We start from the raw sequence: 14,563 nt of genomic DNA on the forward strand, positions 1-14,563 counted from the left end.
TATCCGAAAATTTATTGATTCATGAGAAAATAACAAACACCAACAAACAATATTTCAATATACATATCTACAATGAAGAATCTAGAATAAAAATTGATAGTAATCATAATCATCATCATCTTAATCAGTCCGTAATCGCACAATGTTCTTACGTAAATAGTCTCGGTATAACACACAGGTGGTGAAACTGCAGGAACCAAGTGGGGTTCGTGAAGGTTTTCTAAAAAAGTTTCGAAAAATATCTGAAGTCACACGATGTTCCAAGTAGCAATCTGAAGAGGGGAAAAAAGTTCGAATATTTATATTTAATTAAAATTATCTGCGATGCTTGCAGATATTTCTCCACAATATCGGATGTATGGAATTAGCAAAATATAAATTAGAACAGCATTTCACAATCTTTCTGGTAACAAGGACAAGTAAAATGTCTGAAAGAGTTTGACGACGGACCACTTGTGTCCCGTATTACAGGACGTCCCTGTAATTTCCGTTGTACCGTTTCAACGTTCATTTCAACGAAAAATAACCAAAATAAAGAAACGGTTTGCAGGGTTAGCATCGCTAGGTCACGGGAATTTTTTTAAGTCAGGAAAAAAAATAACAAAAACAGCCAATAGGTGGCAATAGTACGAGCGACTTCGATGGAAATATGCAAATGAGACGGTTATAAGGACTTACACTCCTAATCCACAATAAGTTCTCCGTTATAAATTGTGTATGTGGACCTGCTGCACTCTGCCGTTGCTGGATTTTTAACTCGCCTTCAATGTGTTGTTCCCTGTGGTGATAGTGGTCACGTGGAACACATACCGCTGTAATAAACGATTTGGAGGCATTCTGTTCGTTATTTGCGTATCTTTTCTTTAACTTGTGTACGTCAGTGCCACCTACAGGCTGTTTTGTGAGTTATTTTTTTTCCTGTCTTAAAAAATTCCTTAAAGTCTACAGACTTTTTGTCCACTTTGTATGTCCCTGTATAGTGCCCTATATATATATATATAAGACGGTCGTATGATCGCAATTTCTAGCATTCTTCTCCATGATGTAAGGTGAATCTAAGTGTATGAAGGCTTTCATTTGAACCCATATGGGTATTGCTAAAATCAAATACAAAGGGTGATTAATTTTATCCTCTGCCTGTAGACAGCCTACGCCATCGTTGCGGACCACCTCTGGTTGAAAAACGCTGAAGTAGAGGAGTTGTAAAAAAGAGGTGTGAGAGTGTAAGTTTTTCTATGTTGGAAGAAGATACGCACAAAATTTGTGGTCTTGATTCAGCACACCACCCCAACATAAAAACACGCATTATAAGATGACGGCACCACTCTAGATACGCACGCAGATTTTGAGTTACACAGACTTCTGGCACAGCTGACTTACCCTTGAAACAGCTGTAAAACGGAACAAGGAAAGGGTCCCAAGGTGACGTCTTCGAAAAGTTTTGAAAAATTACAACTGGATGTACTCGTTTAAATACGCACAAAAATATAAAAAAAATCCGGCGGAATTAACTATGGCTCATTTAAAAAAAAAAAATCGAAATATTAATATTTTGAGGACTCTATACGCCAATAGAGGCCAAGAATGAACTTCAATCCCGCAACCTTAGATTGAGTGTTAGACTGAAGTCATTAAATTAGCCAATGATCAAGTACATCACAAATAAAGAAAGAGGGGGGAAAAAAGAGAAATATAACTATAGTCCGTTTCAGGTTAACTTTGCAGTGAAAGGGAAGCTACGAGGGAACCGCATCACTCGTTGCTATGGGAACGAAAGCCTCTTAACCAATGTATCGATGCGCGGTCTCGGTAAGGTATGGCTGATTACGCCAATCTCACTGAGAAAAATATTTTTAACGTGTAACGTAATTGCACAGTTAAATTAGTAATAATTATAGAATTAAAAGAAAACCATTGCCGATACTTGCAGAAATTAAAGTGAGGTTTTTTGAAATCATTTGTTTTGTTTTTTGATTAGAAAGTGTTTTAAAATTTAGAAAAAATAATTATCTTCTATCAGCGTGTCACTTACTCTTCATTGATGTGCCGTAAGTAACACTAACAATTTCAAAAGACAGTCATATTTTTCCGCAATATTTCCCTTACCTCAGCTGAAATTTATTTACAAAAAAAAATCCAAACAATATTATGAAAGCAACATATAATTTTAAAATACTGTATATTAACCATGGCTCTCAAAAACTTGAGGATTTTTAATTTTTTCTTAAATTTAAATGGAAAAAATTAACATTAAATAAAATTGAGGAGAAGCAGATTAACTTTGTTTTCACGTGTAAATGCAGGAATAGCACCAAATAATAATAATGATACGGAAAAGTTTAGAATTTTTCTACTCACTTTTCTTGCCGAAATTTTCATCGCTCGGCCTTCTCCCCTTTCCCGAACGGTATACGTCGATGCCACTTGCTTTCACGACACCTTTAGTCTTTTGTTACGGTGGATGTGGTGCTCATGGTTATTACGGATGATTGTTATCGAGTTTTGTTTACAGCGAGTATTCAAAAACCAAAAATATAGTATTCAGGAATGGAGGAGCAGAGAAATTTAGCGTGGCTATTTCTGGTGAAAATAAAGACACCACTGTCACATAAAAGATGAAAGCTCAAACCACTGTGGACCCCCCCCCCCCTCTCTCATTTGTTTTATCTGAAGAGACACTAAAGGCAAGGGGCATCTGGAGAAACAGGTGGGTGGAAGATGGCGTCCGTTCGTGTGAGTGGAAGTCGCGACTCTGTCAACACTCTCCGTGATCGGAAACTAAAACTATCCCATAAACATGGCAAAAAATAAATAATTAAAAAAAAGGAGGACATAAAACCAAAACTTCTGCACCCATAGAGGGCCTCTCATAACAATAACGGTGCTCTCGTAGAAGAGAAACACTGAAACACTTCTTGTAATGTATGAGTGAATATCTGAACTCATTTTTGGGAAAACTGATTGAATATTCGTTTTTATGTAAGCCTATAACTGCATGCAAAACAATAAAAAATTGTATTGTTATGGAAAATTCACCCAAATAACGAAAAAAAAAAAAAATATATATATATACACAGTATACAATTGTGTAACGGAAAAAACGACAGTGATATTGGCGGGGAAAATTTCTAGGATATCGCGCCAGAGTGTCGTTGCCGTTGCTATGGATTTTTGATAATGGTAACCAATATTTTTTATAATTTAAAAATTTTAAACAAGTAAACATCGGTTCAAAACGATGTTTTTTCAGTATTTTTTTCAAAATCATATAAAAAATTGAAATATTTTGTATAAAGGTTCATCTTAAACCTCCGATATATGAGAACTATATTTTGCGGCGAAGGAATACACTCTCTACCTTTCTCTTCACTGCAAAGTTAGCCTGAAACAGACTAGTATAGTTATAGTTTCTCTCTTCTCTCTCTGGAAACAGAGAAACTGGAGGAAGGAAAGGAAAAGAAAGTGAAAATAAGTATTTTCATAGATATCGCCGAGAAGCGCAGGGTCCAATGAGTAGAGAGAGAGAGGGGGAGCCAACTCTGTTATAATTTTTAATATTTTCTTTGCGACTTTAATAATCACACTTCACCGCTAACATTTTTAATCTTATGTGATTCTGAGTGAAATGGATATACCTGAAAGTTTTTCGTGATTTTTTGAGGACCGACACCTTGGAAATCTTTCCTTGTAAGTTGCCCTCAATTTTGGAATAGATTGGGGTTTAGAACAATTTCGCGCCTCACGCTGCCTCCTTCCCCCCCCCCCCCCCATGGCTAAAGGATGACTTACACTATAAACAACTACTGAATTACTTTTACCCATCTGCAGTTGTGAAAAGGTTAAAAAACATTGGGTTATGCTCTACTGTACAGACACATTAATAAAACGGTATTCACATGCAACGAAAGGAAATATAGTCAGAGAAATCGCCCTCTGACAACAGTAAAAACAAAAGACTATGACAACAAAATCGGATTATCTCGAATACTCCCCGCCCCCCTCACCCTTGAAGACACATGCGCATGAAAATAATATACTATAGGGTTTATTTAAATAAAACCTAATACCAATAGATACCATAGTTTTTCCTTCGACCACTTCGTTTCAATTCGAAACAGTGTTTCTCAAGGTTTTTATCAATGCAAAAACCCTTTAATGTTCTTTTTTTTTTTAACCTTTAATTTTGAGTTTGAAATTTTTTGAAATTTAAAATTTTAATTTTAAATAAGATTGAGTCAATGAAATTTCACAACTTTGCTTCATTTCATGAACTGAATAGTTTATTTTATTTTGAATCAAGTTTTATTGAATTACATTGATGCCGTCATGGTATTTTATCATGCACGCAAGCTGCTTTTAATGCATTGTTTTGAAAATTGACTAAAATTTGAGTATTCAAGATATGTAAAACTTTATACCAGCATAGGATAGTACATACAATCAAGAACACGTGTAAACGATTTGAAATAAATTAATGGTTAAATACTATTTTTAATGACATTTCTATTAGAGCATAGCTGTTTCACCATACTAAAGGTAGTAAGTTTCTTTGAATAAAAACTGATATCGCAAAACACCATTGATAATCTTATTATTGGTAGTACGGATGGACGTTGCATCCAGCATAGGTGGTCACATCCCATATTGGCCTACCTTCTCCTTTGGACCTTTTGTTGCTCAATATAGTCTATGATTGTTCTTTTCTACATCGGTTTCTCAATTTTTGAATTTTCTTTGCAATTTCACCAGAGAGTGGTGTCCTTTGCTTCACCTTATGATATGTATGAACTTCCAGAGAAAGGAATTGAAACATTTGCTTTTATGAGCATTTTTTTGCTTAACATTTGAGCATCAGTGTAATTTCCTGCATAATCTACATGCGAAATATTCATTGCTGCTGCCTGCAAAACCGTCACAAATGTTCTAATAAACTTGTACAAAAGATATCCCTGCTATTGATAAATGGTTTTCAAATTTTCACGCACTCACAGTCCCTTGAAAATGCGTAGGCGATTTGCTCACCCTCACAGGACTGCATATGAAAAGCTTGTGCATCCCTGGAAATCCATACGATCAATCCTCAATACATGTAAAATAGGCCATAGGTATCTCAAGAAGTGCTTATTGCCCTGTAAGAACGCAAAATACTTTTTTCCCCCCAAGAAAGCGTATGCATCCCGACAAATATGCAGTAAGCTTTCGAATACAAATACAAGGCCACAACAGGCAAAATTCCCAACGAGGTGGCTGAGAAAAAGTTGCCCATAACAAATACGGACGGCATATATTTCAAAATTACAGCAAACTGGAAACAATATACGTACATGATAAAATATTATACAGTGCAAGATTCATTGAAAGACTGGTTATTTGTGGAGATGAAGATTACAAGGAAGAGAAAATGCATCACTGCCCCCACGGGGACTCGAACCCCGGTCTCTCGCTTGCCGGACGAGTGCTCTACCATCTATGGGATCAGATGGTAGAGCATTAAAGAGCACCCTGCGACATCATAACTTAGAATTGACCCTTAACAATCGATGCTACTAAACCAGACATGCACCTCGTCCATATTTCTCGTTCCATGCGTGCCCATGTTATGAACCTAACGTAAAGTTTGCTTCTGTGTAACGCTTGTCATGTATAGTGCTGCCATCTGCTACTAACTTCTTTAACCATGAGTGAATTCTAATGTTTCAAGATTTTACCGTTGTAGGCCTGTTATTCCCTGTGGAGAGACTTTATTTATACCAATCGATACTGGTGTCTCCTTGAAAAAGCGGTCGATTGACGGTGTACTAATAATTCATGGTCCATCCAATCCATCCCGCTGAAAGTTTTGAACACTTCGATTATATCTCCCTGACACCTGCGTTCATCAAATGTAAACATATTCAAAAAATGAAGTCTTTCTTCATAACTCAAACCCCGTGTGACACGCGTAGCTCTTCTCTGCACCCCTTATACCCCTCTGCGTATCTTTTTCGTATATTCTTTGATAATTAGTTCTGTGAATTATAATGTTTGCACTTTTTTAAATACTCTACTTGATTTTGAACTGTAATTGATCATTTTTTCACGCACCTGAATAGCCCGTAACATAACCATAGGAAACAAACACCAGTCAAGAAACGTTGCGTTCTTGTTCGAATCGAAATATTCACGTACTCGCACTTGTCTGTACTAAGACATGCCAAGAATTGACAATAATCCTAACTAACCAATCGCAATGAAATGCCGGTGAAACGTTTTATTTGTACATTTTTTATTATCATGACATCATTTTCTTTCAGAACTTTTCAATCGGTAAAATTTAATCGCAAAAGAAATGAAATTGCGTGAAAGAAATTTCTGTAATTGTTTCATTTCTGAACTGGCATTGAAAATCTTGATTTGTAATTAAATCGTAAACAATCCCGATGGTTTAGAGTGAGATATGGATGGCAGCCCGAGATATCAAAGAAACAGTTATTTTCCGGATATTATGATGAGGTGAACTCGGAAAGAAAAGTCATCTTTTCTTTCAAAGATGACTTTTCTTTCCGAGTTCACCTCATCATAATATCCGGAAAATAACTGTTTCCTTGAAATCTCGATGGTCTTTAGTAGTAGTGTTTTGTGCGTTTCTGGAGTGGTCCTGTTGTTTTTTGGTGCGTTTCTGGAGTGGTGTCGTGCTATCTTCCTTCTCGGTTTATAACCTTAGGGTAATGTACTTTTTAGCTTCCTTACCTTACATCAAGTCTTACCTGGTTGTTTTGTGCTTTTATCACAATATCAATATCCTGGTAAGCTTTTTTTTTTGGAGTTCAAATGCATACCAGGAGTTTGAAGTTGTGATGCTCTGCTGAACTGAAAGCTAAAAGGGGGTAAAGCACAAAACAACCAGGTAAGGCTTCATGTAAGGTAAGGAAGCTAAAAAGTACATTACCCTAAGGTTATAAACCGAGAAGGAAGATAGCACGACACCACTCCAGAAACGCACCAAAAAACAACAGGACCACTCCAGAAACGCACCAAAAAACAACAGGACCACTCCAGAAACGCACAAAACACTACTACTCTCTTTGTATATAGACGGCGTTGGCATCAGATTTACTTCTTGAAATCAAGTGTGTGATTTAATGATTACAATATGATAGGGTGGGAAATATCGGCCAAGGATCAGGGTCTTACATTGTCACGAGCAGTTTAATGCTTTCAGTATCCCCAGGCGGAGAAGGGAAAAGTAAAGCTAAAATAGCCAAAAAGCTCCTTTTTTCCACATTTCCAATTGAATTAATTAATTACCAACTTCGAGCCGGTATTTCCATTAAAAAGTCTCGCCACACAATGCAACAGACTCTACAACGGTGCAATCCTTCAAACATTGCACTTCACTCACGGATCGAAATGTAGACGGCAGCGCTAACTCACCACACTAGATACGCACCCAGAATTTGAAGTACACGCACATCTGACCAGCACTTCCTAGAGATAGAAGGCCTCCGCAGTCTGCTTGTGACGTCAGTAAGTGGTTCATTTTCCCTCAGAATATTCAGCGAAAAAAATTCCCTGCTCGTGCCAGAATCGTTGGCACGAGCAGGGTATTCACCACGTATCATCGTTGTGATGAAAAGAAACGATCGGGCTCAGGATTGGCGATTTCTATGCCCGACATCCAATCACTATACGGTATTTGTGAGCCAATCAGGAAGATTCTAGGCTAAAATAAAAAGAAACGAAATAGGATGCTGTGTTTCAAAATATGGCAAACTTGCTAGGTACTCTGAATGACGTTTATGGCAAACAGTGCAGAGGCCATCTATCTCTTGGAGTGATAGATCGCCACCGGATATGTAGAACCATCCCACAGAGGTCTCACAAGCGTAAAGCTTGCACATCACGGATCATGATAAGTCCTTAACCCACTAACGGCCGTAAAACGGTAGTAATTTGCCAAAAATGACAACAGATCGGGATTGTGCTCAACTTAGAGGAAGTACTAGCCTCATGCTGCCCCCCCCCCCCCCATAACTGCTATGCAAACTCACAGACAGTGCCGTCTTAATACATGCTCCCACACGGGCCAAGCCTTTTTGGCTTCATGAAAATGAGATCTCATTAAAAATTACGAGAGTAAGCATGCGAATTGATAGGCAGGCATTTCTAGCTAAGTAGTGGCCTCAGAGAAATCACTTTCTCCGAAGCCCATGATGCTCTTACAGTATCATGCATAGGACTACCCTGTCTACATGAGACGCCCAGACCAGACCATCACAAATATTTCACGAGCATGCCTTGAAAAATCCCTAGCGGACCCATCGAGGGTGAAAAACCAGTTTTCTATTCACTATGATGTCAAAGTGACGTCCAATCGTTTGGAAAAATGCATACGGGGATAGCTATTGACTTTAGTGATAATACTGACTTCACTCTGTGCATGAATGGGGGATGATGAGTCGGGCTGGTTTTATCCAGTGGCTATACCTTGCACAACTCGTCATCGACGCGTTATCGAGTCTTTGTCTTGACATATACCTACTCAGGCCCGCAACTAGATACTTTGTCATCCGGGGAAAACCGGCATTTTGGCGCCCCTTGATGTAGAAGAAACAGTTAAAAGGTGAATTCGACGCCCCCTTCTGGTTCAGCGCCCGGGGCACTAGACCCGCCTGCTCCCCTCCCTAGTTGCGGCCCTGTACCTACTTTAACGTCCAGCACTGTGTACGGAAACTCTGTTTGATAATTCCCGTCGCAGTGGAGGATCTGTATGTGTATATTGCATATTCCGTAAAAGGAAAGGGAAACAAAACTGCCCAGCACTGTGGACGGAGGCTTTGTTTCTTCGTTTCCCGTCACAGTGTAGGCGCTGTTTATAAATTTTGTATGCATTGTGTGTCCAGAACATTCTCAAATCTCTCCCACTTCAACATGCTAATTTCTTCTTAATTGCCCCACAAGCCTTTTCCACACTTCTTTTGAAATTCCAGGCTGTGGTCTCCGGCCCTTATGTGCCACTTGGCGCAGGTGCAGGTTTTCTCCCTAGTCATTGGGTTCAGCTATGCATTTTAGTCAGATGGCTTGTACGTTGCATCGAGTCGATGGTTGTCTTCATGAGAAGGACGACGCGAGTGATTCGATACTTGCGAGCACGGGGTGTAACGGAAGTAATTGGTGCTTTGCATCAGTCCGGGGTTGTGAACGGTTCTATCTATCTACTGTAATATCCAAATTGGTAAATAACAAGATACGCGCGCGTAGGAGGTTATTATTTCGGTGATGACTCGAAGTTCATCGTATATGACTCTTTTCTCGTTTTCTTCAAGTATCTTTCTTTACGTGCAGAAAAAATTCGAAAATATTCGAGGAAATTGATGAAAAGTTTCATCCGAACATCAAAGGCGGAAAAAAAAAATCGCGATTTCTTATTATTTTTCTTCATTTTCTTCAGACTTCAATATCGAATACGATTCTTTCCCCCTTGCGAAAAATGCAGCATCAAAGGCAAAAAATAAATTTTTTTCTAGAGCGGAAACAATTACGATTGAGTGACGGAAACATAAGAAAAAAATCGTAAATATTTCGTCTCCTCTTTCGATAAATTCCGAAATTTTATTTATTTTTTTCCTCCTCTCGTTTCATCTCTTGACGTTTCTATCGCGCCTACGCTTTTTTTTTTTTTAACGGAATTTCTTATCGACGCTATCGGAAAAAAAAAGGAAATTCATTTCCAATAAATTTCCATAATAATTTCGGTATTTTCATTACCTCGTGGAAATGATAGGAATGTTCTAGAAACATGAAAAAAAAAAAGGTGTTATTTTCCCGTTTATCGTGAAAAAAATGATATAAATAAAGAATTTAAGAGTTGTAAGAAAATGTTCTTGTCGTAACTCGGATGGAGAAATCAATTATTTATTCCGAGTCCTTTATTCGTAATCATGACAGCATTAATACACAGGTGGTTATGACATTCGTATAAAGGACGGCGAAATAACAAGAATTGAATGGCCATAAACAAGAAAAAATTAATGATGACAACCCATAGGAAAAACCGCAGAGAAAATCAATGTTTACTCGGAAAAAGAAACGTGATGACAAGTAAACAGAAATGACGTCATTCGTGGATGATGTAATCATCATCAATAGAGCAACCGTGTCACGTGCGTACCCCTCGTCGCAATGGCAGAGAATTCCCCCAACGCTGATAATGAAATATATTTTTGGAATAAATATTTCGGAAATGGAACCGAGATTGAAAGCGTTGCGGACTCCTTCCACAAGCCGTATATAATCGATGTTTATACAAGGATGACGTCACTCTCCGCTACCATACGAAGGTTTTAACAACTGGCTGATGCGAAGACATATTTTGGAAAGAAGAAAATTCAACTGCCCCTGCGGGGAATCGAACCCACGTCTTTTCACTTTCCGGGTGAACGCCCTAGACCACTTGACTACAGAGGCACCGAATCCCTCGATCTTGTGGTTGTTGAATTTTCTCTCTTTCCAAAATATATCTTCGCAACAGCCAGTTGTTAAAACCTTCGTACGGTAGCGGAGAGTGACGTCATCCTTGTATAAGTCGCCATCTGGTGGCAATGTCAGTAGTTGTGAACTTTGCCTGAGTCTGGTCTGGCCGTCCATGTACGGTCCTTTTCAGTGTACACGAGCTCCAAGGAAAGATTGAGAGATTCGGTGCCTCTGTAGTCTAGTGGTCTAGTGCGTTCACCCGTAAAGTGAAAGGACGTGGGTTCGATTCCCCGCAGGGGCAGTTGAATTTTCTCTTTCCAAAATATATCTTACCAACAGCCAGTTGTTAAAACCTTCGTAATCAATGTTTGTCGCAATTCATGGTCATTATGGGCGTCCCCATGCTGTGTACATGCTTATTTACTGAAGTCACGTGCGTACGCTCACAGAAGATTTCGGGATCTTGTCTCGAGAAAACGGGAGAGTACTTAAAAAATCTTCAACCTTTTTTTTTTGTTGACAGATCAAACGATTGTCGGATGATGATATGTGAATGTATATCTACAGTGGGATAATTACAATTTAAAATATAACACTTAAGTGAAGCAATTATTATAATACAGTCGCCTCCCCCCCCCCCGTATTTGCGGGAGTTACGTTACGGGGGTAACCGCGAATACGGAACATCGTGATTTATGTTTGGTGTTTCTTCTTCTTCATATGATCAAGTATTTAGACCATTCTCAAATCTCTCCCACTTCAACATGCCGACTTCTTCTTACTTGTCCCACAAGTCTTTTCCACACTTCTTTTGAAATCCCAGGCTGCGGTCTCCGGCCCTTATGTGCCATTTGGCGCACGTGCAGGTTTTCTCCCTAGTTATTGGGTTCAGCTATCCATTCTAGTCAAATGGCTTGTACGTTGCATCGAGTTGATAGCTGTCTTCATGGGGAGAACGACACGAGTGATTTTATACTTGCGAGCACGGAGCTGAGGGGGGGGGAGGCACTGCTATAATTCTTTGCTAACTTTTTCCGACACAACCCTGCCTCTTTTGTGGTAACTTACTGATCACCAGGGGTGGTATGTGAAGGGAAAAGACAAGTATGTGCATTGCAGTCGAGTCAAAAATCCAGCAATGTGTTGGTCATGTGGAACACATACTGCTGTAATAAACGATTTTGAGGCATTCTGTTCGTTATTTGCGTATCTTTTTTTTTTTACTTGTATACGTCAGACACACCTATCGGCGGCTGTTTTTTGAGTTACTTTTTTCTGTCTTAAAAATATTCCCGTGATCTAGCGATGCTAACCTTGCAAACCGTTTTTTATTTCGGTTATTATGGATTTTTAGTTTCTACGGCCCACCCTGTATACGGGAGTCTTGGAAACTTGTACCTTCTAGTGAAGAAAATATATTGGCATTTTTGATGATTTTTAATTTCATATCGTTGTCTTGACGCATTTGTGTCAAGTTGCTGTATACATTTTCGACACATTTCAGTGCTTTTCGTGTAATTAGTCAATACAATGGAATTCCACGCCGAGGAGCTGGAAAGTCATCGTATCCACAAACGTATCATTTTAAACAGCTTATTAATTACTTTTATTTCTTTGTTTTTATGTCGTACTAAAATGTAAAAGAAAGTCAATAGTTTAAAAATTTTGATTTAATTTCCATTTCAGGATCGCATTGTTCTCAAATATGCAGCATCGACAGTTTACGTCAAACTATGGCCTCATTACAAAAGGCATTAGATTACTTCAAATCCCACTCGACAGAGCTGAATATAGATGGCGCTGTAGCTGCAAGAATATGTTCAGGTTTCTTTCTTGTTTTTCATATCGATAACTTTCTCCAATCTCATAAGCCTCTGTTTGCATTAAACTCCCTGCACGAGACTGCAATTCGATGTCTAATTTAGTCTGCATCCTTCCAAGGAATAAATTAACGTTAGCGTATCCCACGGAGAGAGGCATTGAGCCATTCCGTCTAGCTGCGTCGTTGAGTCCTTTGTTTACCAGGGAATGTTCGAGAGGATTAAACACATCAGCAGTCTCCGTTCTGACGTTCATAATTTAGTCAAGGATGCAAGATGGATGTCGCGTGGAAACGAAAGCCCCTCGGAGGAAAAAGGTCACGCGCGCCTCATATTTAATTGAAGGGATTTGTATCGAAATCCTAACATAATGCGATCTAATGTCTCCTGGGAGAGGAGTCGCTATTTTTGTCCCGATGTCACGTGCAAGTAATCTTGGAATGGTCCGTGTGGCAAAAGCAGGTGAATCGTATAAATTGCATGAACGCGCGTGTGGCCCGCGGGCCGCATACGGCCTTCGGAGTTTTTTGTCGTGGCTCGCTGATCATTTTCGGAAATTGGTTGAAGACATTGAAAGACGACTATATGCAGAGTTAAGGAAAGAAATAATAACTGAGATAAGAAAATTCTGAATTTTCTATAGAATTAAGTCCAGAATTGAAGAAATAAGTAATTTTTTTCGATTTTTGAAACAAACAATTTCAGAAATACCGAAAAAAAAAAGAAATAACTTGGGAATCAATGAGAGAAATAATTTCGTAATTTGTAATGGAAATTATTTCACACCAAAAAAAATGATTAATGGCATATGTAATTATTGTGAAAGAAATTATTTCAAGATATACTGAGAAGGAAATAGTTACAGAATTACCGGAATAAATAATTACGGAATTGCTAGAATAAATGATCGTAGAATAATCAGAACAAACAATTACAGAATTACCAGAATAAATAATTACAGAATTACCAGAATAAATAATTACAGAAGTACCAGAATAAATAATTACATAAATTACCAGCATAATTAGAACATACAAAAATAAATTATTCGAATAAAGAATTATAAAATGGCCAGAACAAACAATTACAGAATTATCAGAACAAATAATTACAGAATTACCAGGCGCACACCACCTGGTCACTGAAGTGTTAAACAAAATTACTCAAAAACGGGTTTGAAAACCGACAAGGGGCCGTTCAAGTATTACGTCATCATCGATGGGGGGGGGGGGGAAGGGGATTTCCGATTTGCTGACTTTTGATGACAAGGGAGGAGGGGGGAGGGGTTGGATAATGCTTACGTCATCAACCACCCTTTATGAAAATACGAGTTAGGATTCAGAGGGGCACAGGTGATGGCGAAATTTTGCTGACAAGGGGGGGGGGGTTCAGCGTTTTGCTGACTTTTGCTGACGAGGGGGGGGGAAGGGGGGGTCAAAAATGGCTAAAAATTTGCTTACGTAATACTTGAACGGTCCCCAATAATAAATTAATTTATTATTAATTAATAATAAATTAATTAATTTCGTTTTCAAACTTTTTATGAGCGAATGGTCGACAGCATTTAATCGAATAGAATATAATTAGCTTTTCAAATCACTCGGCGGTTCCCTAACGGGGTCCACGGCCCAGTTGTAAAACCATGAAAAAATAATTAATGCCAAGTTAAAATAAAATATAATGAACAAATATGAGATAATAATATAAATACAAATAAATTATTTGAAATAAAAAACGTTTTAATTAAATTAACGTGCAACAACAGCATTGTCATGACGCAAATAGTACTTGTGGTGACACCTGTCGATGGGAATATGAAACGTTGTTTTTGGTTCTTTCGGTTCTTCTGCAGTCCAGTAGATAGCATTGCTATCGTTTATTACTGTTACCGGGTGGGATGTCCTCCACTATTCGAGAACATTCTCACTGTTAGTGGCTGTAGTTCCTGCTGTTCTAAATGGGGGGGGGGGGGGACCAACACCACGCACCGAGATTTCCGGAGGGGGGGGGGGTCCACGACTTTAAGTATTCGGGAACCGCTAATTTAAATCGAGGGTGCTAAACTTTTTTGGACAGTGCGGGTAACTTTATAGATTGAAAACGGGTTGAGAGGGGGGGGGGGTCACTTAAGTGATATTGAAATATGCCGCGGGCCACTCAAGTAAACTTCAAATGTGCAAGGTTACTTAAGTGATCTGGAGCTATGGGTCAGGGGTCTTCAACCCATGGCCCACGGGCCAAAAGTGGCCCCTTGAGCTTTCTGCTGTGGCCCGCCGACAATTTTGAGGATA

General features: G+C 38.8%; 1 protein-coding gene across 2 annotated transcripts in view; it reads left to right on the plus strand.

Annotated features, from left to right (window-relative positions):
- The window catches only part of LOC149077905 (UPF0764 protein C16orf89-like), a 38,828-nt gene that overhangs the window by 10,929 nt on the left and 13,336 nt on the right, over positions 1–14,563 (plus strand). The window contains exon 2 of one of the 2 annotated variants that reach the window (XM_089241418.1): positions 12,139–12,276. The exons of the other annotated variant lie outside the window; for it this stretch is intronic. Coding sequence (XP_089097544.1) covers positions 12,139–12,276 — 138 coding nt within the window. The remainder of the gene's footprint in view (positions 1–12,138; positions 12,277–14,563) is intronic. 2 annotated transcript variants of the gene reach the window in all.

The sequence above is a fragment of the Pholcus phalangioides genome, unplaced genomic scaffold (genome assembly GCF_987345545.1).
Source record: "Pholcus phalangioides strain wild (caught in Gottingen) unplaced genomic scaffold, Ppha-v1.0 ptg000014l_1, whole genome shotgun sequence".
Classification (NCBI taxonomy): domain Eukaryota; kingdom Metazoa; phylum Arthropoda; class Arachnida; order Araneae; family Pholcidae; genus Pholcus; species Pholcus phalangioides.